At 28.1% G+C, this 27,692-nt stretch overlaps 4 protein-coding genes across 21 annotated transcripts in view; 3 read left to right on the top strand and 1 right to left on the bottom strand.

Annotated features, from left to right (window-relative positions):
* Window positions 1–1,223: 1,223 nt before the first annotated feature.
* On the bottom strand, window positions 1,224–13,020 carry LOC100652111 (BTB/POZ domain-containing protein 17). Of its 7 annotated transcripts, XM_003394786.4 has the most exons (4): window positions 6,727–6,865; window positions 5,990–6,237; window positions 5,756–5,896; window positions 1,224–3,601 (listed from the first exon to the last, which is right to left on the bottom strand). In XM_003394786.4, exons 2-4 carry the CDS (start codon window positions 6,086–6,088, stop codon window positions 2,342–2,344), a joined length of 1,500 nt encoding a protein of 499 aa, XP_003394834.1. In that variant the 5' UTR covers window positions 6,089–6,237; window positions 6,727–6,865; the 3' UTR covers window positions 1,224–2,341. The 7 variants fall into 7 exon arrangements, 5 of the variants coding, with proteins under 5 accessions (XP_003394834.1, XP_048261143.1, XP_020718376.1 ...); XR_007223830.1 differs by lacking the exons at window positions 1,224–3,601; window positions 5,756–5,896 and adding an exon at window positions 12,850–13,020 and having other exon boundaries at window positions 6,119–6,237; window positions 6,727–12,617; XR_007223831.1 differs by lacking the exons at window positions 1,224–3,601; window positions 5,756–5,896 and adding an exon at window positions 12,850–13,020 and having other exon boundaries at window positions 6,119–6,237; window positions 6,727–12,614.
* Window positions 13,021–15,216: 2,196 nt separating this feature from the next.
* LOC125384938 (UDP-N-acetylglucosamine transferase subunit ALG14 homolog) lies at window positions 15,217–19,042 on the top strand. Of its 3 annotated transcripts, XM_048405116.1 has the most exons (4): window positions 15,217–15,459; window positions 15,774–15,841; window positions 16,041–16,141; window positions 18,369–19,042. In XM_048405116.1, exons 3-4 carry the CDS (start codon window positions 16,117–16,119, stop codon window positions 19,019–19,021), a joined length of 678 nt encoding a protein of 225 aa, XP_048261073.1. In that variant the 5' UTR covers window positions 15,217–15,459; window positions 15,774–15,841; window positions 16,041–16,116; the 3' UTR covers window positions 19,022–19,042. The 3 variants fall into 3 exon arrangements, with proteins under 3 accessions (XP_048261073.1, XP_048261075.1, XP_048261074.1); XM_048405118.1 differs by lacking the exons at window positions 15,217–15,459; window positions 15,774–15,841; window positions 16,041–16,141 and adding an exon at window positions 17,622–17,743; XM_048405117.1 differs by lacking the exons at window positions 15,217–15,459; window positions 15,774–15,841; window positions 16,041–16,141 and adding an exon at window positions 17,750–17,983.
* LOC100651753 (bifunctional peptidase and arginyl-hydroxylase JMJD5) lies at window positions 18,672–27,651 on the top strand. 3 transcript variants are annotated; one of them, XM_048405115.1, is made up of 10 exons: window positions 18,672–18,790; window positions 19,731–19,875; window positions 19,996–20,167; window positions 20,275–20,439; window positions 20,613–20,830; window positions 20,902–21,054; window positions 21,314–23,227; window positions 23,337–23,767; window positions 27,333–27,434; window positions 27,557–27,651. In XM_048405115.1, the coding sequence occupies exons 1-7, from the start codon at window positions 18,744–18,746 to the stop codon at window positions 21,569–21,571; spliced, it is 1,158 nt and encodes a 385-aa protein (XP_048261072.1). In that variant the 5' UTR covers window positions 18,672–18,743; the 3' UTR covers window positions 21,572–23,227; window positions 23,337–23,767; window positions 27,333–27,434; window positions 27,557–27,651. The 3 variants fall into 3 exon arrangements, with proteins under 3 accessions (XP_048261072.1, XP_048261071.1, XP_048261070.1); XM_048405114.1 differs by lacking the exon at window positions 18,672–18,790 and adding an exon at window positions 19,084–19,223 and having other exon boundaries at window positions 20,278–20,439; XM_048405113.1 differs by lacking the exon at window positions 18,672–18,790 and adding an exon at window positions 19,084–19,223.
* Window positions 23,125–27,692, top strand: part of LOC100651636 (ankyrin-3) — a 32,860-nt gene continuing 28,292 nt past the window's right edge. For 7 of the 8 annotated variants that reach the window (XM_048405104.1, XM_020862619.2, XM_048405103.1 and 4 more), the window contains exons 1-3: window positions 23,125–23,227; window positions 27,333–27,434; window positions 27,557–27,689. In XM_048405104.1, the coding sequence (XP_048261061.1) occupies window positions 23,186–23,227; window positions 27,333–27,434; window positions 27,557–27,689 (277 nt within the window). In that variant the 5' untranslated portion in view covers window positions 23,125–23,185. Of the gene's footprint in view, window positions 23,228–25,167; window positions 25,425–27,332; window positions 27,435–27,556; window positions 27,690–27,692 lie in introns of those variants that run through there. The other variant, XM_020862617.2, reaches the window with a different exon arrangement.

Raw genomic sequence — 27,692 nt, 5'->3', positions numbered from 1 at the left:
GTCAGGCGGATTATGCACAACACGTATATGTGCTGCATGCGCGCGTATGTGTGTGTGTGTGTGTGTAAATGTGCAATTTGACTCACGAATATCAGATTAGGATTCGATTAGTTTACGTTAGTACAATTTTTGGCGAATGCATTCGTGTAATAGTATGACTCATGAGTGTGCTAACAACTTATTCGGATCATTATTTCTCTTATTCGTATGTCATAACAGAGTGGTGAAAAGTAAATCCCTTTAAAACTGTGAAAGTGTAGATTTTCGATAAGTAACGCGTACGATGAGATATTTTCGAGATTCAACGAATGATTCGTCTCTATCCGCTCATATGTTTATACTTTACCATCACACTTGGTAAGGATATACGATACACCACATGGAATACAAAGGCGTAAGATAATGGACAAGGGACGATGCAGTGTTACTTTTGTAAGAGGATTATTTCTTTCCGTGATTGCAAGTGGATAGTATCGAATCGAACGGAGATCAGCTGAGCATATAGAAACAACAACAGTGAAACAAAGTTCAATCGTTTAATTGAGAAATATAAACTATTGTAAAACGTACAATATATTACAAACATAAAATAAAAAGGTAATTTGTATACGTTACTATGTAATGTTTATAGAACTGGAAACTATCTCAAAAGAATTTTTTTAAATATTTATAGAAATCACTACCCAAAAGAATTTGCAAATCATAATGAAAGAGAAAGTACAAACATTTAGAAAATTAAAATAAATCTTGTCAAATTAAACCTTTACCTTTTGAGAATATTCTATCATTATATTATACCCATGTCCAAAAGAAAAAAGAATACATTGCCAATAAATGTTATGAACAGAAATAAAAAATAACAATTATTTTTCAAATTATTACGAAAAATATCAGCGAGAAAAAGTTAACTTTTGTTTAAATAAGAAATAGTGATTAATAAAATCTAAAGATTTCTTCCTTCTGAAAAATGAAATTAGTAAAAAATATAAATATCTTTATACATTCTAATGCATTTCAAAAACATTGAGGTTGATTAATTCCTATAAATTAAAGAAACATACGATATATATTTAACTGAATCAAAAATTTTACATATGGTTTAGTGTATTGTCACTATATTATAGTGATGTGAAAATGTACTGCAAATATACAATTTTAATTTTGAATAATTACAAATTTATTTTTCTTACGATGTATGGAATATTACAAAATATTTCTTATCGTTGTCATAAATGTTAATTTATTTGGATCGACGAAGATTTGTAAAACAGAATTATCGCGCATAATTCATCTTGATTTTGAAATTCAAAACCTACGCCGCCCTTCAGTTATGTATTTAGTTACTAACTATTAAAATCCTTCAAATATTTACTATATCGACGATATTAACGTGATTTTATATGCGATAAAGAATCGAATACGTACAAAATTTTAAAATATTTTCTATGGCCTTCTTAAGATAGCTTTCCTAATAAAGCAATACATGTATATAAAAGATACAAAAAAAAAAAAACATTTTTACAAAAAAATATTTCGGTTGATATCGATATCTCACACATCTCGCTGATTTGGATGATTTTTGAATATGTTGTAGAAATTAAAATTTTTAACAACTTTTTCCTATACATAAAACCGCCGCTCGCTTACTACTTAAACCAAACCTAATTCTTCTTTTTTTATAGTTTATTGGCATATTTTCTTGTTAGATTTGGATGTTAATCTATTTGGCAACAAATATTGATGCATACTTGGCAATGAATGCACAATTATAGGCGCAATAATTCACTCTAATGATATCGACAGTTCTTTGCGAATATCTCGGAGATTAAGACCGAACGTAGGTTTCACGTACAGGAAAAAGTGATCAAAAACTTTAATTTCTATATATATTTTATACATTAAAAAATCATCGAAATCGAATAGGTGGATTAAATATTAATAATTATCAATTTCACTCGTTCTTGCAATAAAATGAATATAAATTCGCTAATTTTTTGTTATACGGAGTGTAAATTAACAATATTCCATCTTACACAGACGTCCGCTTTAAAAATTAAGTTATTCTAAATAAATAATTAATAGTAATTAACAATCTCTCAGAAAAAATTAATGTGATGGAAATTCATGGAACATTGAAATCTTTGAATATTTTATTACATATTACGATTTAAATACAAAACTTTATCTTAGTCTAATATTAAAATGTCGATTTATCAAAAGAAAAAAATTCTAGGACATACGTTGAAGACAAACTTAAAAAAGATGACTCTTCGTATGAGTCCAAAATATTTAAAGTCTGTAGTAAGATTTCATTTTATATAACCTAAGAAATCTCTTTGTCTTAGTTAGCTGGTGATATAACAATATGTAATTTGAGCATATCTTTATTTGGACCTACTAGAAAAGGAGATGTATTTTCCGAGACAGAACCCTGCTGCGGGTTAAGTTCTTCAAACGGTAAAAGATCGTCCAAATTAAGAACACGTTCTTTTTTACTAAATCTGTGAATAATTTCTGTTACTCTCGCAATATGTTCAACACCATCCTGTAAACCATATATTAAAACACCTATTTTTACACGCATATCAGCATTACTATTTACAGATGGATCCTTACAGGTGAGTGATAATCTAACCGAACGTTTCACATGTTCGGGCATTTCTACGGTTCCTTGCCACACTATTAAGAAAAACTTTTTAAACCAAACACCTTTTGGATATATATCTACAACCCATTCACACGCACGGTCACCAGCATACTCTGCTAAACACGAATGACTTGAAAACACGAGCGTTCTGGTGTGGTAAGAGGGTAAACCATGAAAATTTTCTATCGTAAGTAATGAACTACAGGTGTCTATAGTGTATAATCTTGGTTCAAAAAGTAATGCACCATCTTCTTCGTTTAAACTTACTTCTTTAACTTTATCTAGCTGACCAGAATGAAATGACATTCCTATAGACATTCGTTCTACAAAGAATTCTTTGTATTTTTTTGTTAAAGGAAATAAAAGTAATTCTGCTAATTGTCGAGGAGACATCATTGGAAATCTAACAGGAGACATCACAGCTATTACTAATTGTTCTAACGTAGCTTCTAATTCGTCGTGCGACAATTGAGTTCTCAACCGATTTGTCTGATGATCCAACCAAGATTCTAAACATTTGTATAACGTCATTTCATCCTTTACCACTAAACTACTTTGATGTAACAATGATACTAAAATGTCTAAATCAAAATTTCCAAAGTCTGCAGTCCTGGCCACCAATTCCAAATTCCACTTAATAAAATTTTGACATGCTTGAGTAATATTGTGATGACCACAATTTGACGCATACTGTAACCATGATACTAGAGTGCCGTGTATGGCAGCTAACGCAACATGATTTTGCATATAATCAAGGCACAATGATATTAAATCCTTAACATTATACTTATCGGCTAAAGATAATATTGGTAGAACAACTCCATAATTAATTCTTATTTGGCCAGTATAAAAGTACCGCAAAAACTCACTAAATATAGGTACACATTGTGGCGTTTCTTGGAGGGTTACTCTACTTTCCTGTGACTCACTCCACTGAGGACTCATTAACATTACCTGCAATAAGAAAAGTTAAAATATACGTTGAAATGTTACCTATACCAAAAAAGATAATAATAAATATAACGTTAGGTAATTATGTAGAATTTCATCGGCTTCGATGACTTTGAAGTATATCGTCAACATTTTAACTAAATTTTTTCTATGTATATATATAACCATTGTTCAATTTCCGAAACGTTTACAAAAAACTTCAGTTAAATTTAGGTTTGGGTTATACTACGTTCTTGTGAAGACAATTGTATGGCGGTGACAGCATTTTTAAAATATAAGCGACCCGCAGGCAGCGACCAATAGTGATGCTGTCACAGACCCAAAACTATAGTCAGAATTCAATTAATACGGACAGATTTCGCGAATATCTAGGAAAGTAAGGTCGACCGACGTTTATATGTACAAAAAGATGTTCTAAATGTTGATTTCTGTAACATATTCAAAAAATACCGAACTCGGAAAGAACGGAAATCGTCAAGAATCTATAAACACCACAGCCGTGACACAATGTTAGCGGTGATCACTAACATGTAATTCCAACTAGATGATACTGAAAATATCTGTATTTTGGTTCAATTACCTATATACCCATCTTTTATTATTATTCGATTTGGGGATAAAAACTCAGAATATTTATTAAAACGATAAGAACTCAAAGGAACACGTATGTATCATACTGAAAAGGATATGAACTGTAGCAAATACAAAGAAGGAAAACACAAATTATTAACATGTACAGTATAATGTATGAATACATATATGGTGAATAAAATAATCTTCACAGCAAAAGAAATTTGGAGCTATCTTTGGCATATCTCTTTTAGCAATTCGAAACCATGCCTTTTCGTAGGTTACTATCTTTAGGAACGGATACAGATCTTCTTTCTGATATTTTTATTAAATCATTCTGACATTGTGGAACAAAATGCCATTTATAAATTCTTTTTTCATGAACTTCCATAGCGTTTATTAGATTTACAATCAGGAAATCATTCTCACTTGGTGTTGACTTGTACATATTGCAGACTCGCGACGGACTTGTGACGTCAAGCGTTCTTCGAGTAAATTCGGTAAGCAATCGAAAATGTTCGGTTTTATTAATTTTTAATTGCTTATAACTCTTTTATTTTTAATAATTTAAAAAAAAATACGAGTTTAAAATTTTTGCTTTCTGAATCCATTTACATAATAAATCAAATTTTCATAATCCTTATTTTGTTACAATGTAAAGGTTGTTAATGAATTAGTTAAAAATCTTTTTTATTTTAATGAGCCTAAACATACTATCTGTTGGTCTATTTTAAATAAGGTGACTTTTGGTGACCTTTTTTTCATAATGTTCCCAACACATTTTGAATACAAATAATGTCAAATAAAAAAACATAGTAGTGCAATGTAAAATGTAATTTTTCCTCAACTCAGTTGTATTTTGAAAATTCTTGTTAGATATGCCAAAGTTCAATGTTAATCATTTTTAATATATGAGTGAAATAAGAAATGTGTCAACCTATCATTATCTGGCACAATATACGTATTTTATAAGTAAATTAAATTTCACTACATAATATTTACTTTACTGCTAAAATTTAAGTACATGGATAAGTATTTATATCATATGTACAAAATATGTTATTAAATTAGTGTTATCACATAAAAGAAAGTAATTATACACAAAGAAGAAAATCAACAAATTATAATAACATTTTGCCATGAAAAGCTTTGTTTTCAAATAAAATGATAAATATACATTGAATATATGTATATAACACCATAGTACTTATGTCTGAATTAAGTTGTATCTATAAATTACTTTTATTACTTTATCATACTAGATGATGAAGAATGAATAATAAAACAGAAGTAATTTCCACTTAAAAACTTACTGTTTATTAATATAAAAATTTGCTAGAAAAAATTTTGCTGATCTACCAACATAATTATATTCAATACGTTTATATCTTTTGGAATATACTAAATATACTGAATGAATTATTAATATCAATTTACATGAGGAAAATGTTACTTTATACTAATTTACTTTTTTTAATAAAATCATATTCTTTTAAGTTACATTACCAGTTTAATGATATCCTGTATAATGAACAATTATGTGTTTTATTTTATCTTATTTTGTATTCTACCTTAAAATTTACTTACTTGGAAAACATCACTTGAAGCACAAAGTATAAGGCGATGTGCTGGATATTCTATACCATTAACAACAAGACAAATATCATTCATAAGACGTTCTGCATATAATGTTGCTATTTTTAAAAGAACTGTACGTGAATTATCCACCTAAATAGAAAATATAATAAATTCAGTTCTTCAAATAAAATTTTGTTAATCTTTCTTTTATTTAAATGATGATTTATATCCCTTAATAACAACCTCTATTGAATCTGGACTTTCAGAATTTCCAACATTATTTGGAACATTACTAGATTCTTCCGTTTCTTTGTTTGTATCCATCCTCGAAGAACCTGTCATACTTGATCATCACTGTTTCTTTTGGACTAACTTTTAATGCCACTTCTATAGCATAGTACTCAAATTTGTTTTATAATCAGAATAATAGCTTGAATAAATATTCATCTTTTCTTTATAAATTTTGATATTTTAATACCCTTATATTATAACTGTAAGAAAGAATATATAATATATAGTGCATATGTATTTTTATTAACTAACTTAATAATAATTATTAAAAGGTAAACTAATATATATATTGTAATATTCTGTATAATATAAAAGTATACATTATATCCTCAAAAAAGGAAGTAAATTGAAAAATACCAATGGATTTGAATAAAACTGTTGATTATTTATATGTTACTTAAGATTATTAATATATGTAATGCATATGTTTTATAAACAGAAACGTCATATGTTTAACAGTGGTTATGTTTATCTTATATAAAGACATTGAATAAAATAGTAATTGATAAATTTTAATTTGTCAAAGACTGTATACGATTGTAATGAATTAAAAAGATTTTGCTAATTAAATACGAAGGAGGTAAATTGTGAAACCTCAGTTGTCTATTTTAATATTAAATCACTAAGATATATAAACTCTTTTATTAAACTATGAAAGAATTGCTACTGTTTTTATTTTGTATACATACGTTAATATTCAACTGGATTTATTTCATATACAATTTCGAAATGCCCAAAACTTGTAAAAACCACATCGACAGGAGATAGTAACTGAACTGATTTGAAAGTCGATTGTATAAATACATATAAGACTAGTGATAAAGTAAGCTAAGCGCTGTAGTATATTCAGCGCGAATTTTGATACAAGTTTTAGAATTATTTGATTCCTAAAGGAAATTTCAAATATACTAAATAATTTAGTTAACGAAACAATATATGAATAAATAGTTGTCTAATATGATTACGGTTAACCGATATAAGATATATTTATTTGATAAATTTAAATTGATCGATACATATTACGACTACTTTTAAATTTGGAAATTTCAATTTCCATGTAGTTTTATATATTTTTATTGGTAAACAAGATTTTTATTCAAAAACTGTACAAATGATTTACAATAGAAATAATCTGTATCATTGTATTATATGTATAAGATTCAAACAATAAAAAAAAATACAAATCCAGATACTATGAACAAAATAATACAGCAAAAGAATTGTATATCACGATTTCTCTCTTGATATTTTATTTATATCCAATAAGAGTGCTTCTTTGGAGTGGTTTCCTTATAATATATTTATTGTAATTTAGTTTTTATATTATAAAACATTTTGATGTTACAAAATAAATTTAATTTTATAACAGAATTTTAATTATCATTCTATAATACTTGAGTGTACTTTCTATAAGTACAAATAAAAGAATATTAGGTTATTAAGATTACAACAATATATTTATTAATATTTATTTTTTTATAAAAAATACAAAAAATTATATAATATATAAAATTTTATATTTAATTGCAGGTAACTAAAATTTGATAAGCTACCTGAATTAATAGTCTTAATGAGTCAACTTATACATTTTCTTAATAAATTACAGATATCTGTATTTAATTTAAATTGATCGATACATATTACGACTACTTTTAAATTTGGAAATTTCAATTTCCATGTAGTTTTATATATTTTTATTGGTAAACAAGATTTTTATTCAAAAACTGTACAAATGATTTACAATAGAAATAATCTGTATCATTGTATTATATGTATAAGATTCAAACAATAAAAAAAAATACAAATCCAGATACTATGAACAAAATAATACAGCAAAAGAATTGTATATCATGATTTCTTTCTTGATATTTTATTTATATCCAATAAGAGTGTTTCTTTAGAGTGGTTCCCCTATAATATATTTATTGTAATCTAGTTTTTATATTATAAAACATTTTGATGTTACAAAATAAATTTAATTTTATAATAGAATTTTAATTATCATTCTATAATACTTGAGTGTACTTTCTATAAGTACAAATAAAAGAATATTAGCTTATTAAGATTACAACAATATATTTATTAATATTTACTTTTTATAAAAAATACCCACAAAAAGTTATATAATATATACAATTTTATATTTAATTGCAGGTAACTAAAATTTGATAGGTTACCTGAATTAGTAGTCTTAATGAGTCAACTTATGCATTTTCTTAATAAATTACAGTTATCTGTATAGACTAGTTAGAATATAACTTAAAATTACGAGTATATATTATTTATCATACTCTTATTTCACTAGATTTTAATATCACATCTTCAATGGTATTTCCATATTGCCTTAACTGTAATATTAGCTTTTGTGCTATCCACAAATATAAATCAATAGATTTGTGAATTTTAATTTTATGTTCAAGTGCTTGAAAATTGTGTTCAAATTTTATATTACACAATAAACATATTGTATCATGATATTTTAAGTAATGAACTTTGTACTGCTGAGTATTTGAGAATTCTTTTGGACATGTTATACAACTGAAACATTTGTTTTCTACGATAGTATCAAATCTTTGATATTCGTAAAGGGACAACAAACGTTGTATACCAAGGATTTCTATTATATCATTCTGAGAATTTATATTTTCTTGTATTATTTCAATATTAGCATCGTTTTCTCTAAAACACATATTATTTGGGACTATGTGATCAGATATTAAATGTTTTATTAATTCATCTGTAAAATATAAGCTATTACAAATTCGACATATCTCTCTTTTTTCCAGATGAAGTTGTGGTGCTGTAGCACATAATGTATCACAGTGCAGTATATTTTTATCATTGTGTGGTATATCAGATGTAATGTGCATTTTTGAAAATTTTTCATTTAGTTCATCTAATTCTTTAATTTCCACATTTTCATTCCTATAAGGAATAGCCTCGTCATTCAATTGTTTTCTACTGAATTCAGAATTAACATTTATATTATCTACAGTATAAGGTAAATAGTCTTTCGCAGGTACAGATAAATCTATGAAAGTTTCTGTAATATCGGAATTGTTACTTATAGAATGTGTTGTTTCATGTCTTGTTAGCATGTACATTGTAAGAAAATTCAATTTACATATTTTGCATACATGTGGACCTACTTTTTCTAAGTGATAATTCATATTATGTCGTGTTAAAGATATACCGTTAGAAAAAGTAAGACTACATCTCTTGCAATTCCAGGTAGTAACATTAGTGCATATATGAATGTTCACCATTGCAACTGAAGTAAGGATTTTGTTACAATTATCACAAACATGAACTACAGATTCATCATTATGACAGTAGTACTTATGTCGTAAGTAGTTTCTAAGTAATGCAAAATTTTCTTTACATGCGTTACAACGCCACTTTCTATATTTTTGTTTATTTTCCTTTTGCAAAATTTTTTTTGATTCTTTTATTTTACATGTCATATTGTGTTTCATTTTAGATACACAAGTACCTTGTGTAGACAGATTTTTTACTTCATATGGTATCATTGATAAATTTGGTGAACTTGGATCTTCAAACAACAAATCATGTAAATAGAACATATGTTCCTTAAGTATTGTCAAAGAACTAAATTTTTTGTCACATATAATGCAATGCAGTTCTTTTAAATCATAATTTACATTTTCTTTACTTGCATCTATTATTGAATTAGTATTTGTAGTAAAATATGTTGGAAACACGTTTTCAATTTCATTTTCTGTACTTTGCTGCTCATTAGTATTTGTTTTACATTTTTTTGCAATATTCATGTTGAATTTCATTAATTTTTGCCTTTTTGCACCATTTCTTGTTTTTTGTGTGTGTGTAAGGTTTACATATAATGCAAAATTGTAATCATCTGTTTTACTTGCTACACTATCTTCTTTAATATCATATTCTATATTTCCATTTTCATCACTATCAACTTCATTATCCATTGTTTTTGATATTAAAGTATTTTGGTCTGATTCTGCTAAATTTATAGTAGAATGTACTACATTATTATCCTTGAAATTTTCACTATTTTCTTGAGTAGTTTCAGTATGTGCATTTAATACTACATCATTTTCATGTCTGATGAAATCATTATTTTCTTCTGCTTTTTGTTGCTCATGTACATTAGTATCAAAATCTGTTATATGTTTAGATATATGAGATAAAAACGCTTGTTTTCTTCTATATTTTTTAAAACAAACATTACAAATAAAAGAAAAGCTTCTTTTATGTTTCCAATATTCTTTAAATCTTCGATCAATTTTAATAGATACATTAGAAAGTTTTAATTCTGAAATACTATTTGAATGTTTTTCATCAACATTTAATTTTTCTATATCTTCCTTAAATTTTTGGTTTTCTTTTCTTATCTGAGTAACATCTGAATTATTTATATCATTCATCTGTTTCTCTTTTACTTCCATCTCCGACAATAAATTTTTATCATTTGAATCTGTATGGTATATATTATTTGTAAGAATTATTTTTGTGTTAATATCATATTCGTTTATATGATTATTTTGTATGTTAATTTCCTCTCCTGAATTAGAAATTTCATCTATATTAGTCAGAGCATCAAAAATATAATTCTTACCTAAAGCACGAGTTTCATTAAATACATGTTCATTTTTAAATGTTGTATATGATTCAGAAGTTAAAACCATTTGTCCTGCCTCATATTTTTTAACATCATCTGATTGATGATGATTGAAGCCGTGATGCATATTTTTAATATGTTCCTCAAAATTTGTTGTATGATCAAATGTTTTTGAGCAGCAACAGCATTCAAATATAAATTGTTTATTGATATTTAAATCTAACTGATCACTGAAATTAATAATAGCAACTGCAAATTTCTTTTGTTTATGTAATGATTTTCTTTCACATTGTAAATGTACATCCATTAGATGTTTTTGAAAATGAAATAGAGTGTTAATTTTTAAATTACATAGCGTACATTCAATGCATACTTTTTCATTTTGTACAAAGTTTACTTTACCAGAAAATTGTCGTAAAAGATTAAAGACTTCTGTACATTTACTGCACATTGCTACACTTTTTCTTATATGATATTCATGAATATTTTCAATACTTGATCTCAATCTTGTTCTTATATCTATATCTCTTTTGTTTTTTAGAAAAAATTGTAAAATATTCTCTGGAGATATTTTATATGTCTCTTTTTCAAATGTTATATTTCTTATATTTTCATCAATTTTATTCACTTCATTTTCTTCACATTTTGTACATCTTTGCTCAAACACTGATTTATATAATATATTTATTTCTTGTTCTTGTTCTTCTTCTTGTTCAGAACACTGTATTTCTGCAATATTCTTTGTTTCATTACATATATTCTCATCTTTTTGTATATTCTCTTTATTTTCGATACATTTGGTACTCTGAATTAATTTAGATAATTCAGATGTAGAAAGATCATCTATTTTAATCAAAGGTATTATCAAATTTTTAATATCTATACAATTTTTATGCCTCGCTATATCTTTGTTTATTTTGGTGTCAATCTTGCTTGATGGTATTATGGTAACTGTAGAAAAATTACTTGTATCCTTTCCTTTTCCTATTACTTTATAATATTTATTTTTGGTGACATTATTACATTGTTTATATTTATGTACTGTTCTGTATATCCTTTTTTGTTTGTTTTTCTTTATTTGTAAATGATAAATCGATTTTATTATTTTTTGTCCTTTACCTTTTGTATAAACACCTTTCCTTGATTTTTCAGTTGTAATAGATTTATTAATATCACAGCTATTTTCTCTTTTAGTTTGTATCGAGATATTGCAATCTGTTTCATTAGTAATATTAGATTGATTTCTCTTCCTACGTGTTTTTGCTTCTAGAGATCTTTGTTGTGATATTATAGGTAAACTTTTTTGTTGAAATTTCACATTTTGCTCACAGTGAATTTCGTTCTTATTGTATAAATTATAATTTGCATTAGATTCATTGCAAAAGCACCTTATATTTTGTAAATCATGATTTAATACTGCTTTATGGTCGTGTTCTATTATATTTGGTGTCTTAGTCATACCTAATTTCTTGTTATTCCTATAGTTTTCCAATAAGAAAACAGAGCTATTTCTATCGCACTTGTTTAAAACTTGATTCACGATACTTGTAGATTTTAAAGTATTTTTTGGAGAAATACTTAAATCTTCTTGGCATTTTTCACAGTTTCTTCTGTTTAATGTAGATCTGATTGTTGAATTCATTAATATATTTTGATTCTCATTTGCACAACTAGGTAAAGTGGTGTTATAATTCTGGTTTTCTTTATAAATTATACTAGCAATCGCTTTCCTTGGTTTCTTATAATTTTTACGAGAGAATCGCTTTTTATTATAAATATTTTGAAATCTATTATGCGATGAAAAATTATTTGAGTTCATCTTCTAATTGCAATTGTTTCTTAATATTAATTTTTACTCTTCTGATAAAATACTGTATAATCTTTTATAGATTCTCACGTGATTCTCAAATTTTTTCTTTGTTAAATGGTTTTATTATGGTCTTAACTATACCAAATGACTATTTTCTGCTGTAAAAAATGTATTAAATTATTATTATTATATTTTCATATTTGATGAGACCATTATTGAAAATAATATATTTTATATAATTCACTTTTAATTCGTTTTTTAAAAATATAATCAATGTAAAAAATATCACACTTAATAATAAATAATTTACTTTTATAAAATCCCGATAGAATAAAAACTCACTTTATTTTTGGGAAACTTTTTGTTCAATTAAAAAAATGTCTTGCTTACCTATTTATTATCACGTTTGTCTCAGGAGAACAATTTTGTAGAAATTACCCAATAGTATAAAATGTTTACGAATACCGCAAGCCAAAACACAAAGGATTGATCTAACGTTCAATATATCTCTGCGTCATACTTGTAGTCAATACTTGTAAGTGCATTGGTGTTCAATGACCATTGGTTATGCATTCTATAGGTTCTAGTCACGAGCCTAGAACACGATTGTATAAACACGAAGTATACACGTGTTCTAGACCTTCCTTATTCTTTACCATTTTAGTGTTATTCACGAGATTATCGTTGAGAATTGAGATTATCGTCGATTATCCTGGAGAATTATTAATTAGATAAAATATGATATGTATTAGCAGAGAGGAATTTCCTCTCTGGTATTACAAAATAAAAATTTTATAACCCATATAACAATTAATAACAAAATAAACAATGATAAATTATTTTCAATTAAAGAAATTTCTCTTTTTATGATAGTTTCGCTATCAATTCTTCAGAACTAAACTACTAATTATTAATTATTTTTAAGGATTACATTTGTTTTTAATGAAGCAGGATAGAACAATTTTTTCAACTTTTATGTAATAATAAGTTGTAACATATCAACACGTAAAGTAACATACCATATTTTATTCATTCGTGTAACATATAAAAGTTTTTCATTAAGAATATAATTTTATTCGTAACTGTTATTGAACATTATCTTAAATATGTTTTCTATTCCTCAATTTCATCAATTTAACCGTTTGAATACGCTAAATTTGCGCGCGCTCGTATATACAAAAATCGAGCGTTCCTATTGACGCGATATATTGCACGTCAAATCGAGCATTCCTATTAGTACGAAATATTGGAAAAGGCAAAGTGTCGTGGGGTGACATTGTACTCTTGAAAGTCGTGGAGCGAAAATTTGTCCCGTAGAGCGCACCCTGTCATTATTAATACTTTCATTTCGACTTTATCAACATTTCTACGCTTGTCTCTGCTTCATTTAAATAGTACGTTTCCATTTAATCACTTATTGATTATCATTTTAGTAAAATTAAGTAGTATTGGGGAATTTTTTTTTCTTTTATCGTTGGCTATATTTGACAATTTACAGTCATCGATAGTTCATATTACCGATCTTTAAGACAGAATTTGGATTCGATTATCGTTTCATTTTATTATAATTGGTTCCATTCTTATAAATTACTGATTTATTATACATGTATTCTTGGCTGTATTTCTGATGGCTAGAATTATCGATAATTCACATTACCGGTCCCTGAGGCAGGATTTGAATTCTATTGTTGCTTTATCCTACTATAATTTGTTCTGTTATTGCAAATTATTGGTTTCGTCATACATTTATTTGAAATTGTTGATTTTCTTTTGTACAGATTATTGGCTGATCACCTGATTGAAAGAATAGAGGTTTACGGCACATACGTCACAGACGATTAATAATCGATGATTCGAACTGGTAGGAAATGAACGCCACAGATGATTAATAACCATTTGATTTCCCATGCAGATTTGGTAAAGGTTGAGTTATTATAATAAAGCAGACGTATGTAAACGACTATTCTCTCTTTTTATTGGATCAATGGTAATCAATATTTGCTATATAATTATTATACGAGTTATAATTGATATATAATGATATTATTCTCTAAAATAATTGCATAATTTGTCGAAGATATTAAGATTTAAAAAGAAAAGGGATTAAAAAGGTCACTTTTTAAAAGTATTTCGAATATACAGATTACCATTAATAATCGGATATATTATTAAGTAACTAATGTTTTTATATCAATATATAACAAATTATACGAATTATTCGATCGTTGTTAGGCAATAATTTATTACCAAGTTATTATATTTTTATATATTTGTACGAAAAGATCAGTTTATTATTTTATCGAAAGAATCTGCATAACACATGCTCAAACACGTTTCAGAGCAAGATTATATTATACATTGCAATCACTTGTAAGGCATGTTTAGTTAAGAAATCTCTATAAAGTGCAACGTAATACGTTAATAAAAATCATATTTCAAACTCTGATAACGAACGTTCACAATTGAATTCTTCTTGAAGAAAGTATTGATTTTACGTTTTAGGATATTAATAAATATTTGTAATTATATCAGAAGATATCTTGCAACATATAAACAGTGTTTGAAATATTACACGTATATTCCATTTTCGCAATATTTATATGTAATACCAGTTTGTCCGTGAAATATGAATATACGTTTCAAAAAACAGCAGTATTTCCTAAAGAAACACTCTGCCCCTTCCCCCTCCCTGTCCGCCAGCCTGTTAATACAACTTTTTTTTCAGAGAATGTTTGTGACCGCGTGCAATGCCGTCGATAGAGTCAGCGTTTGTTGTGTAATAACATTTGTTATATTTTCTAGAGCACAATAGCTCTTAATAGTTATAAATTCAATTACAATATTTATACGCGAAATTAGAGTCAGTATGTAAATGGACGCGTTAATAACCTACTTTTTTCCTTTTTTTTTTATACATCTTTATTTTAAACATTCGCCCTCGGTAGTGGAAACGCAAGTTTTGCAAGAGGACATAGCCTCTCCTGGAATCTCCCCATGAATGTAAGTATTTCTGTATTTGTATTTTAGTTTTTTTTATCATTCGTATTTTGATCAAACTGTTATTAATTTCCATTGATGTAAGATCTAAAAGTTATAATATGGAAATACACGATAAAAATGTTTAGCATGCTTCAGAAATGTTTGGATTCTCATCATTTTTAGGTTAAAAATTGTTATTATAGTTTTTCGATTGTTATAGCGGTTAGAGTTTATTAGCAATTTAGCTTTTTTTGTTATTAATAGAGTTCAAAGTTTGCATAGCGTTATTCACGTATGTACATTATTCATAATAATAATTCATATTTTTTTTAAAGGTTCATCGCTCCTTCCACTTGCTCCTGTTTCTTGAAAAAGACCTAATGGGGCTTCAGATGTCTAGAATGTAAATAATTTTTTAATAATCTATACTTCATTTAATTCTATTGCTTCTATTTACATTTGCCATTCTTGAATCGAATGAATTTATTGTCTTTAAAAGTTTTACAGAGATTAATAGAGACTAATTTTCTACTATTTCAAACTTTCCAATTTACTAGCATTATGTTTAAGAACAAATTATAATATTTCGTTTCTTGTTACAGCTTTCTTTCGTGGGATTGCATGGCTCCCCTTGATGATGGTCTTCACGATGACTTTCCCTGAGCTACCGGAGCATCGATGGCCCTGTTCTTCGCATCTAATGGCAAGTCGCATGCATTTTTGTTCCTCCGGTTGCTCGATCGTGTCGTAGGACGAAAGGTCCGAATCGACACAGGTGACTGGTTGTATTGCGTAAAATTTTTTGCGAGCACAGTGACCGCGGGTATTTATTAGCTCGGGTGCCGGAGGCGTCCCGGGACGTTCTCTCTAGCGTAGGTCCTTGCGCCCGAGCGTTATGCGTGAGAATCGTGAAGCGAATGTGTTGGTGTGCCTGTTTTGTCATTTTTTAAATGTAGGGCCAGGTAGGATAGGTAGTATACTTTCTGGTGTGTCTGTTCATTAATTATAAGTAGGTAGGGCCGGGCAGGTTGGCACAGTCTCTGGTCGGGTAGGCGCGTTTTCGCGTGTCCAACCTGTTTCAGGAAATTTCGTTTGAGAAATGGACGGCGAAACTGGCCACGAATGAAGCATGCCATCCGTCTCTCTGGCTTCGATTTTTCGAATTCCACGGACGTTTACGTATTGCACTTGGATCAGCTATCGCGACTTACATTTTTATTGCATCTTTGTAAGTTATTTTCTTGGTTTGCGATTTAGAAAGTCTCGAGCTTAGATGTAAGTTTCAGGGGGCATCACGCCCGAAGAAAGAAGAGGCTACGAGCCGAAGAGGCCCGGCAAATTGCCATAGAGGGCAACTACTAATGGCTTTCCATCTTCTGCATCATCCAGACAATGGAAAGTCATTCTCGTTACTATTTCGTCACTGTGCTCGCCTTTAGTATCTGTAGTAGTAGTAGTAGTAGTAGTAGTACAATAGTTGTGTTTTGTTTGTTAGCCGACCTACATGTCGACCCATCGTGTTGGCCTAATCGCGCTCTTTGCCATTAACGTTGCGAAGTTATTAATTACGGTTTGATTTAGAGTTGCGAATGTAAGTTTCGCGTTATCAGTTAGAGTTGCGAAAAAGTATCGACTTCGGTTTGGATTAGCGTTACAATGATCGCGTTTGCTTTAGCGTTGCGAATTATAAGATGTCGCGATTCTTCTTAGTATTTTCTATCGTGAATAATTATTAGAATTTGTCGGAGAGTAGAATTTGTTAATAATTATAAATAATTATTAAAATGACGTTAACCTTAAATCAATTTCGTAGCGTTGCGATTCGTGACTATCGTGCATAGTTGAAATAGCCTTTTTTTTCATTTATAGATAGTAACTTTAAATTAAACTCGTTTTAAGATCCAGCGTTGCGATATATTTCATCGGGATTGTTTTTTATCATCTTTCCGATTAGCTCCCAAATTTCTTCCACTGGGATTGTGGAAATTTCTTATACTTGTCTATATTGGATAGAAAAGTAAATATGAACTTTCCCGCAGAACCGTACAATTAAATAGGTTCTTGTCTATGCTAACTTTAGTTCGCTTGAGCACTTGGCCGCATGGTGCCGGCACCTGTACCGGGTAGAACTACGGTTTTTCTTCTTTGATATTATATATTCGTCAATAGTTTTATTTAACCTTGGTTATCAGTGTATACGACAGTGGTTCGTTCTCTTAGTGTATGTTTATAACCTAAGTTTCACATTCTGTATCTGTCAATATAATATTTGTTATTAAATTTATATAAACAACTATTTATCTCCGTAAGATTTGCAAAAATTATAAATATTTGTTTACATACTCTCTTGAATATATTTATATTAAATTTATGAGGACTAACAAAGAATTGATTATTAATTACATGTTTTAATCTAATATATGTGTAATGTACGAAGTACGAAAATTTTAAGAATTCAAATCGATTGATAAGTTACTATTGTAAATAAAAGACAGCTACATTTTTATCTTTGGATCACTCATATTAATCATATTATAGATAGATGGTACTTATACAATTAAATATATAATTAAGTATTGTTATATGTAATATATAGATTAATAATATAGTAGTGTTTATATATATGTGAACTAATATACATATACATTAACATGTTACTAAAGTGTAGCAAATGTATGCATTGTTTAATAAATTAATAAATATATTTGGTAAATCTAAAAATGTTATACATTTTTATAATTTTCAATACTTTTGGACTAAACTCTAATGTAAATGCATACATTAACTAATTGAAGTACTTTTTTTTTAGAAAAACTTTTATTAGATTTTATGCTTTCATGACATATATATGTAATAATTAACAATTCATCTTATTTTGGCTTATCTAAAGCAGCTTGATAGATTGATTATTTTAATTTAAATTGTTACAGGTTATACTACAAAAATGTACGCGATATATTACATTTCTATTTGTATAATTGTTTGTACGATAATCATTGCAAGAGTATATTTTGTAATGTTTCCTACACATAAAACAAGCGGAAGGAAATCAATTCGAAATAAACCAGTTAAAACAATGATTGTATTAGGATCTGGAGGACATACCGCAGAAATGATAAGAATACTTAATTATTTAAGCTTTAAAAATTACTCACCAAGAGTATATGTGTATGCTGATACAGATTCAATGAGCATTGAAAAAGTTAAATATTTAGAAAAGAATAATGTAGATTATAAGATAATTAAAATTCGTAGAAGCAGAGAAATTCATCAGTCGTACTATACATCTATTTATAGTACTATTTATGCAACTCTGGAATCAATTCCTTACTTGTGGAGAGAATGTCCAGAGGTACTTCTATGTAATGGTCCAGGAACTTGTGTCCCTTTATGTATAGTAGCATTCTTATTTAAAGTATTTTGTATCGCGCAAACTACTATAATATTTGTTGAAAGTTTTTGCAGAGTCAAAACATTGTCATTAACGGGAAAAATTTTGTATTATATAGCAGATTACCAAATAGTACAATGGCCATATTTACAAGAGCCAGATGACAAAAGTAGTAAAATATTTTATTTCTAAATAAAATAACTTTAATTTATACCTATGATTTATTTTCTAGTTGCATACATCATTTTTAAAAAATGTCTAATTGCACAATTATTGCCAACTTTATATCTTGGAATCTATTAGCTGAAAATATAGAAAAGTATTTACCTATTGAAATGAAGATACACTTGTCATCGGTAGAAAGCAATTTAAAAACATCCATTGAAGATAAAATGTAAATAGAAATTTTTATATAATTGTATAAACTAATTATAAAAATAAAAAAGATCAAATTTTACTTCATGATTTTTTATTACGCATACATAATTATAATTACATGAATGTATTAAAACTTTGCAGAAATAATTTATAATATTATTCTATTTAATACTTAAATTATATTTTTTATTAATTGAAAAATAAAAGGAAACAAGATTAGCATGAATTAGAAAAACAGAAGCAATGTTTATAACTCTCTTGGAGATCATTTTAAAGTTATTATTTATATTATAAAGTAATTTCTCTTTTTCTCTGCGTGTGTTTCACTAAAAGCGTAATTAAATATAATTATATATTATTTTATGTAAATTTAAAGATCTTTAAATGATATTGAGTCCATTTATATTATTTTATGTTACTTATTTAGCTAAAATAAACTGCTATGTGGCTTTATATATTTCAATCATATTTTTTATATAAAAATGGTAAGAATGATATTTAATCCTTATTTTTTTTATGGAAGGATTCCATCGATAAAATGGATAAAAAATTCGTTAATAGTAGTTGAAGCTTGTATGGATAAAACGTGGGAAGTATTAAATTCTGGTCACTGGCAATTTGTTCCAATTGAATACCGATACTGTTACACCTTATGTACTATCTTAAAGGTAATATAACATATTCATGTAATATGTAATATAACATAATCATTCTGTTGAATGTATCTTATACTATATGCTATATCATATTTATGTAAGTGTTTGTAACTTGATACTCTATATCTACAGGCAGTTCTATTGGAGCTTCAGTACAATAATGATACTAAACAATTTACAAAAAATACAATTTTGTTGAGGAACATTATTCAACAGATTGATAAAGGTATTCTATTAGGAGCACCACTTCCAAATGTAATTGATTTATTACCAAAAGTTGCTTCAATGTTGAATAGCTGTATCAGTAAGTCTTACTTATTATAATACATATGTGTGTCTATGATAGCGTTAATATACTGTATGTATTAATAGCTGTTGTGCTTTCATGTGATTATTTGTTATCTTCTTCAGCAGAGTCATTGGGAGAGTTAGATGTAGAAGAATTAATTATCGATTCTGAAAGTTTATATAATTTTATATTGCCGGGATTTACTGAAATTGTTCAGTATGTTGAACCTTCGATGGAATTATTTTACACAAAAATATTTATGCCAAAAGTACCAGCAATAATGAAAGGTAACATTTCTTTATCAATCTATATATTTGAATATGTTCTTGTTATATCATGTCAATTTTAAAACAGGAAAGAAGATTATTTCTAGGCTATATTAGCGTATATGTACAGTTGATATCTTTTCTTTATTAATTTCTATTGTAATTTAATTTGAAATACATGTAATATGTTTTAGGTTGTATCAAACATTGGAAAGCTCTAGAGCAGTGGAAAGATCTAAAGTATTTAATTAGCGTAGCTGGAAGTAGAACGGTTCCTATTGAAATTGGTTCACGTTATACCGATGAAAATTGGTCACAGCAACTTCTTAGTTTTTCAGAATTTCTACAAAAATATGTATTAACGAAAGGTGACCAAGTTGGTTACTTAGCTCAACATCAATTATTTGAACAGGTTTTGTTTTTTATCTCCCTTTAACGTTTCTAACGAAAATCTAAATATTAATTATGTCAAAATGATTTTAGATTCCTGAATTGAAAGATGATTTTACAATTCCTGAATATTGTAACTTTACAGACAGTGATGATGTGGAACAACCAGATATAAATGCTTGGTTTGGACCTAGTGGAACTGTTTCACCTCTACATTTTGATCCTAAAAATAATCTTTTGTGCCAAGTATGAAAATTAATTGTCATTCTACGATAAGATATAAGTTAAATTATTTGCGAAAAAAAATAATATAACATAGTTTATTGTATATAGAATTTAATTATTGTCAATCCTAATTTTTAACTTTTCCTATTTTGCAAAAGTAAATTATAATCTAATACCTCTGTATTGTTATATTATATGATTATAATCTAATAGCTTTGCATTAGATTAGTATATAATTTAGTATATTAACTTATAATATTGACTTTTTACTAAATTTTAGATATTTGGACATAAACGAGTCATTTTATACCATCCAAATGATTCATCTAATTTGTATCCATATGATACAAGATTATTGAATAACACTGCACAAGTTGATCCTTTGAATCCAAATTACGAGAAATGGCCCAATTTTAGCAAAGCTAAAGGTTTGATGACCTATTTGAGACCTGGAGAAGTACTTTACATTCCTCCAAAATGGTGGCATCACGTAACTTCTTTGACTCCAAGTTTTTCAATTAGTTTCTGGTGGAGTTAAGTACGAAAGAATATATTTATAAATTATTAACGTGCTTGTAATGCTCTCCATGTACAATGATTTACTAAAGTATTTGAAAGTTTTAATAAATAAGTTTTAAGAAATATATATGTATGTTAAATTGAAGTTTTCTAAATAATAGAAGATAAAAAGTAAATGGGATAAATATTAACATTAAGTAAATAAAAGAAAATATATATTTTCAATACATATATATTTATTTATGATCATAAGAATAATTTATACGGTAGATAAAAATTAATTAAGAAAGGCAAAGAGAGAAATAGGAATAAAAGGAATATTGTCTAATATACGCGTATATATGAGAAATTATGGGGGCATAGTGAAAGAAGAAATACATGAAATTTTTGCATCAAATCTTGTACAAATTTTCAATTAATATTTGATAAAATTGATTGAATAATAAGAAGAAAGAGTTGGAGTGAATAAAAATGACTAAGATAAATAAGCAAATAATAAACAAGAAATCAATACAAAGAAGATAAAAAGAAAAGAAATATTTATCAACTTAAAAAGGATGAATTATATTGGTATTCTGTATATTCGTTATTGCTCGATTGGTTGACAGTACGTAAAACAAGTATAAAGTACTGGATCTACTACGGATATAAAGCGTTAGATGAAATTTACTTTACCTGTATTACAGGACAAATAATTACTTAATTTTATGTTAGATCACATATATGACGACGAAGAGAAGGACAGAAAATTTGAGAATAAAGATGAGAACAATATAAACACGGATATTCAAATTTTAATACAAAAATATAAATGAAGAAAAACAAAAATCGTACATCAAAACAATGGATTAACAATATTTTGATATAATTTCCTTTTAATGAAATGTATTAAAAATTGATAATCCTTATATCTTTTTATTACTTTGTCATAAATAACTCCTAATCCATGAATCATTACTGTATAAAAATTTTACGTTTATTACGTTTCATACATACTTATATAACTATGTATAAAATAAAGCGATATTTATTTTTTTATAATTATTTTGTTATTTGCTGTTAATATAAATAATGTACTTATCATTATGATTTCTATTTCAGTAATATTACATTTTTTCTTATTCTTTCTAATGGTGGTAATAAAATAACATCGAATTGTTGAATGTAAATTAAACTTTTTAAAGGCTTATTCTAAAAAAATAATCAGAGATAATTTCGATATAAGGAAGGCGTGCCTATACTTTAATTTGATTTAGTAGCGATAACGATACAAAACAAACAACCTTGGAACTATTACAATTGATAAAATAAGTGAATTATGTATAATTTTCTTAACGTCAGCCAAGGAAGAAACAGAGCTTTTTAATTCAGGTATTTTTCATTTTGAATGCCAGAAAATAATATTATTACGTCAAAGTAACGATTAGTAAAACGGAATAGTGCTTAGTATGTTTCATTGGTTTAAATAAAATATGTATATGCAAATCATCGAAGCAGATGCACCACAAAGGCGTTCATGAGAATAAAACGGAATGCTATAAATACCCTCTGACCTACGTTTTCAGTATAGAGTGTAGAAAATATACGTATACGTAGAGTCTGTCAAACGAAATACACAGTTTATTATTTGGGAATGACGACAGAGGAGGCATTTCCACCGATCATTAAGTTCCAGGTAAAAATGTGTGAAAATAACATATGTCAAAGGATGTGCAACATATTTGTGCTAAAGCTTATACCACAATGTATATGACGCATTTAAAAAATTTCTTTCCTCTTTTCAGTGCACATCGAGCTAAATATATTTCCGGGTTTTCGAAACAAATATTACAGTAATAACACTCCATGAATAATAATAGCAGCATACTATTTCTCGATAGAATTTTGACTCTCATACCCATATCAAAAAGATATCGACTGCCTTGTTATTCTCATTACATCCATATCTACGTTGTAATATTGGCGAAAATCCAGTGTTTAAGAAGGTGAAAGATATTTTTAGAAAATTCATATAATTATCGTATTGTTAGTTCACGGAACGAAATGTGTTAGTTACGACGAAATAGGAAGTCAAAGCAGTTTAGTTTTTACATATCTAAATACTATAAACTTTGCATCATTTTTTAACGTAAAGTATATATAAGAATGCAATTTTTTATAATCGTATCATAAACTTTAATTTGAAAACAGAGATGTTATTAATATTTAAAGACACGTAAGTGACATTAAAGTATTTCGATTTTGTTCAACGTATTCTATAATTCTTTTCGTTAAAATAAATAGGTTCTCAACATCTTTTTTCTGACTTAATCAACAACAAAGACAGTGTAAAACGTGATTTCTCATATTCTAACAGTCGCAGCATTCATGATCTCAAAGCTTTTTTTTTCACTTATGGTACATATTCTTTTGTTTTCTAAGATATAATAATATTATTTTATAAAATGTAATAATACTAATAAACGATTACTTATTTACTACATTTTATAATTCTCTTTAACCCGCCACAATTCAATTTTCATTGTATCTGCAATCTGTGTATGTTTTTTTTCTACAATGTAAAATGCAGGCGATTACGTTTCGAAATTAAACGTAATGATAGGTAAATTACATGTTGTTGGTTGTAGAGAATTTTATAGAATAGAATTTGGAAATGTAAGATTATTATCATGTCAGCTAACGCTCGTACGATTAAAATAATAATAAACAGTTTGGAACGACGTTTAAAAATATTAGTAAACTCGATATATAAATATCAGTAAATTATGCGTCATAGAATGTATTCTATTCATCGTGTGAATAAATGCAATTGCAGGAAATGCATATATTAATGGAAGAATTAAATGGGTTAAATACTGGATTTTTTGAAGAAAATTTAAAGTTTTAGAATATCGATGGAATATTATTTTTAAAAGTCGTATGATTATTTAATATGTCATATTGATCGTAAGCTTTCCATTGACTTTACTTAACTTACTTTTGCTACATTTACTACATATCATAAAACAACGAGAAAGTTAGTTAATAGTCATTTTTGAATTCGTTCGATTATCGCACATGCGTAGAATCTCTCGAACGTATTATATATCGTGTTTTCATTGCTATACTTTCCTATGTATACATGTATATAGTACATGTACCGCATAAAACAAAATAACCTATCTTTATCTTTTATTTCTTTCTTAGAACGTAAGTTGATCAAATTATCGCGAATGACTAATTTGCAATTTGATGTCATATATAAGGTATTTACCTAAATGTAAGTAGACTCGTTCGAAGATGAAACAATATAGAACCAGCTGTTAAAAATATCGCTATGTTCCATTGAAATTTTGTTGTTGATGTAACAAGAAATTGGTACCCTATGATACATTGATGTATGCAACATCGGTGGTAATATTTGTTCGGCCGATATTCGCATGTTGAGAAACCTGGTTAATTTTCCTAGGCTGTTATACCCCTAGAGGGAGAGAGAGAGAGAGAGAGAGAAAGGGAGAGAAAGTATGCGTATGCGTAGGTGTGTGATCAGATTTGATAAGCGCGTGCGCATAGTGTCGGGAACCGATACACCGCATGAGTCGGTGGGAGAAAAACAAGGACAGGTATAAGAAGGGGTGAGAAAGGCAACGATGCAACCCCTGTTTTTCCCGTAATCGTTGCCGCTCGATTCTGCGCCTTAGTTTCGTACGCGGGGCGGCTCCTATATTCCTATTCATCTATCGCCGCGTTACCTCAGGAGTGCATGAATGGTGATTTAACGCGTGCCTAGAAAAAGAACCTTCGTGTTCGGCAGTTGCTGGACGAGTGAAAGAATTAGGAGGATAGTGCCTAGTCTCTTATAAAGCACGATGGTTACGGATAGTACGAGTCAGGTATGGTTCTATATATTTTGCGTAGCGAGAGGCGCCGGAATGTCGCCGGTATTTTTTCCACCCCCGACTGATCGAAGGGTGTGAACGTTGACCGACGATATCGAAATAATTTGATTTCCTTCGTTGCTAGAAAATAGTCGCATCGACTTTCCGTACGCCGTTTTCCCTTACTTCGTGAATTTTCTTTGCCCCGGCATTAAATGTACCAAAACGAACGGAACTTTAAAATTCTGCCTGATAACCATAGATAAAGCAAACGGCAGTCGTGAGAGGGGATGATGTAAGCAAGATATACATACGTACATACGATAAAGGTAGACGTTTTATAAGCCGGTTGTTGCCGTCTGGTTACCACTTTGCAGATATTAATTTAGAAATAATCAAAGCAACGTAACTTGCTATAAACGTTCTAGCAGACAAAATTTATCAAGCGGAATACGTCGAAGTTGTTGGTAGGATAAAGGTCATGGTCAAATCATAGCGTATAATGTAACCAATTGCATTACTTGGATCGAGTACTTGAATCAAAAGTAATACCACTTTTATCTATCAAAATGAAGAAGACGGATAAAAGTTTTATGATAATATCAAATTTATTAAAAGTTTCTCAATTATTTGTCACCTGAATATATCTATTATCGTATTTTGTAAACGTTAGTTGAAAATCAAATTAAATGTAAAATTAATTTTATTGCTAATATAAGGGATTCGTATGTGAATCTTATATCATAGTAATGAAATTATTTCGATTTTAATATGACAACATCCGTATCATTTCTGCGGATAGAGCTCTTTTTTTCAGATGAAAGTATATTTCTATACTGCATAATTTATTTATTCATACTTTATCGTTTATCGTTAATTTATGTAACTCGTTTAGATAAACGGTTTATCAAGCGGTAATGTACGCAGTAGGACAAAGTATCCTAATATCGAATAGTATTATACAATTGGTACTTGTACTATAAGTATTAATTTTGCTGCATTGACCAAAGGTTAACTAACGACTGGTCATTTTAATACTCTTTGATCTCAAACGAAGCAACTTTCTCTTTTGATTATTTCCTTTATCGTCTGAAATTTAATTCTTCGAAAACTGAGCGTTATTTATTTATCTAAACGAACCTGCTTTGCATATTTTTCAAATAGAATTAAACTGCTTAATCTCGGTGCTCTTTTTGCGATTGGTCCCGTAAACGTAAATGTATACATTTATAAAGCTACGTAATTTTTTAAATTATAACATAGATCGCGTAAAAAATTGGTCGAAGTTAATTATATTAATTACAAAATAATTCTTTTTATAAATTCATTTAGCTATTTTAAATACAATTCCTTTATTTATTCAGTTTTATTTTTCCCATTTTCCTACTTCTCGTTTAGATACAAATTACTATTACGAACTACTGTGAAATTTCATAATAGTTCAAAGTTCATTATAAGGATAAAATTTTTATTTCGCAGCTGGTCCACAAGCTAAAAATATTTAAGAAACGTCCCATTTTGCAATACCGTTGCCAATTATAAAATCGTATAATATTTAATAAGCATATTTATATTTAAAAACTTCAAAATATGTTTCTAACGATTACTTTATGTTATTGGAAAAATTCATTAATCATGAAACGTGTAAAAAGACTAATATCCAGGTGAAAATGATCCATAACTGTCCTAACTTACTATTGACAATTTTCTACCATAAAATTCTTGCTGTTGAATGAATTTTTCTTCAAGGATCCTTTAAATGTACATAAATTTGATATATTTAGGACGATTAAAACTAATCGTGAAGTAAGTGAAATAATCGTGGAACGTTACATTACGATTGGTAATCGTAATTGCGATTATAGAATTTATAGATTAATGGAATAAAATAAATATTAATATGCGTGTGTTTCTCTGATTTAGGCTGACGACACGACAGCATTTCTACGTGCTGCTCGGTCCGGAAACCTCGAAAAAGTGATCGAATTCCTCGATACCGATTTAGATATTAATACAGCTAATTCGGTAAGTATCGAGCTAATCTATAAATCGTTCTAATTAGTCCATGTTACGTACGGATTCATTAGATGGTGTTATATCACTTCTACATCAAATCGGAAAACTTCATGTTACGTGTCGTATTTCAGAATGGTTTAAATGCTTTACATTTAGCATCGAAAGATGGCCATGTTGAAATAGTAACAGAATTATTAAAAAGAGGCGCTAAAGTGGACGCAGCTACGAAAAAGGGGAACACTGCGTTGCACATAGCTTCACTGGGTA

Source organism: Bombus terrestris, chromosome 4 (genome assembly GCF_910591885.1).
Source record: "Bombus terrestris chromosome 4, iyBomTerr1.2, whole genome shotgun sequence".
NCBI lineage: Eukaryota > Metazoa > Arthropoda > Insecta > Hymenoptera > Apidae > Bombus > Bombus terrestris.
Note: the sequence above shows the minus strand (reverse complement) of the source record. Positions and strands in the feature narration are given on the sequence as shown.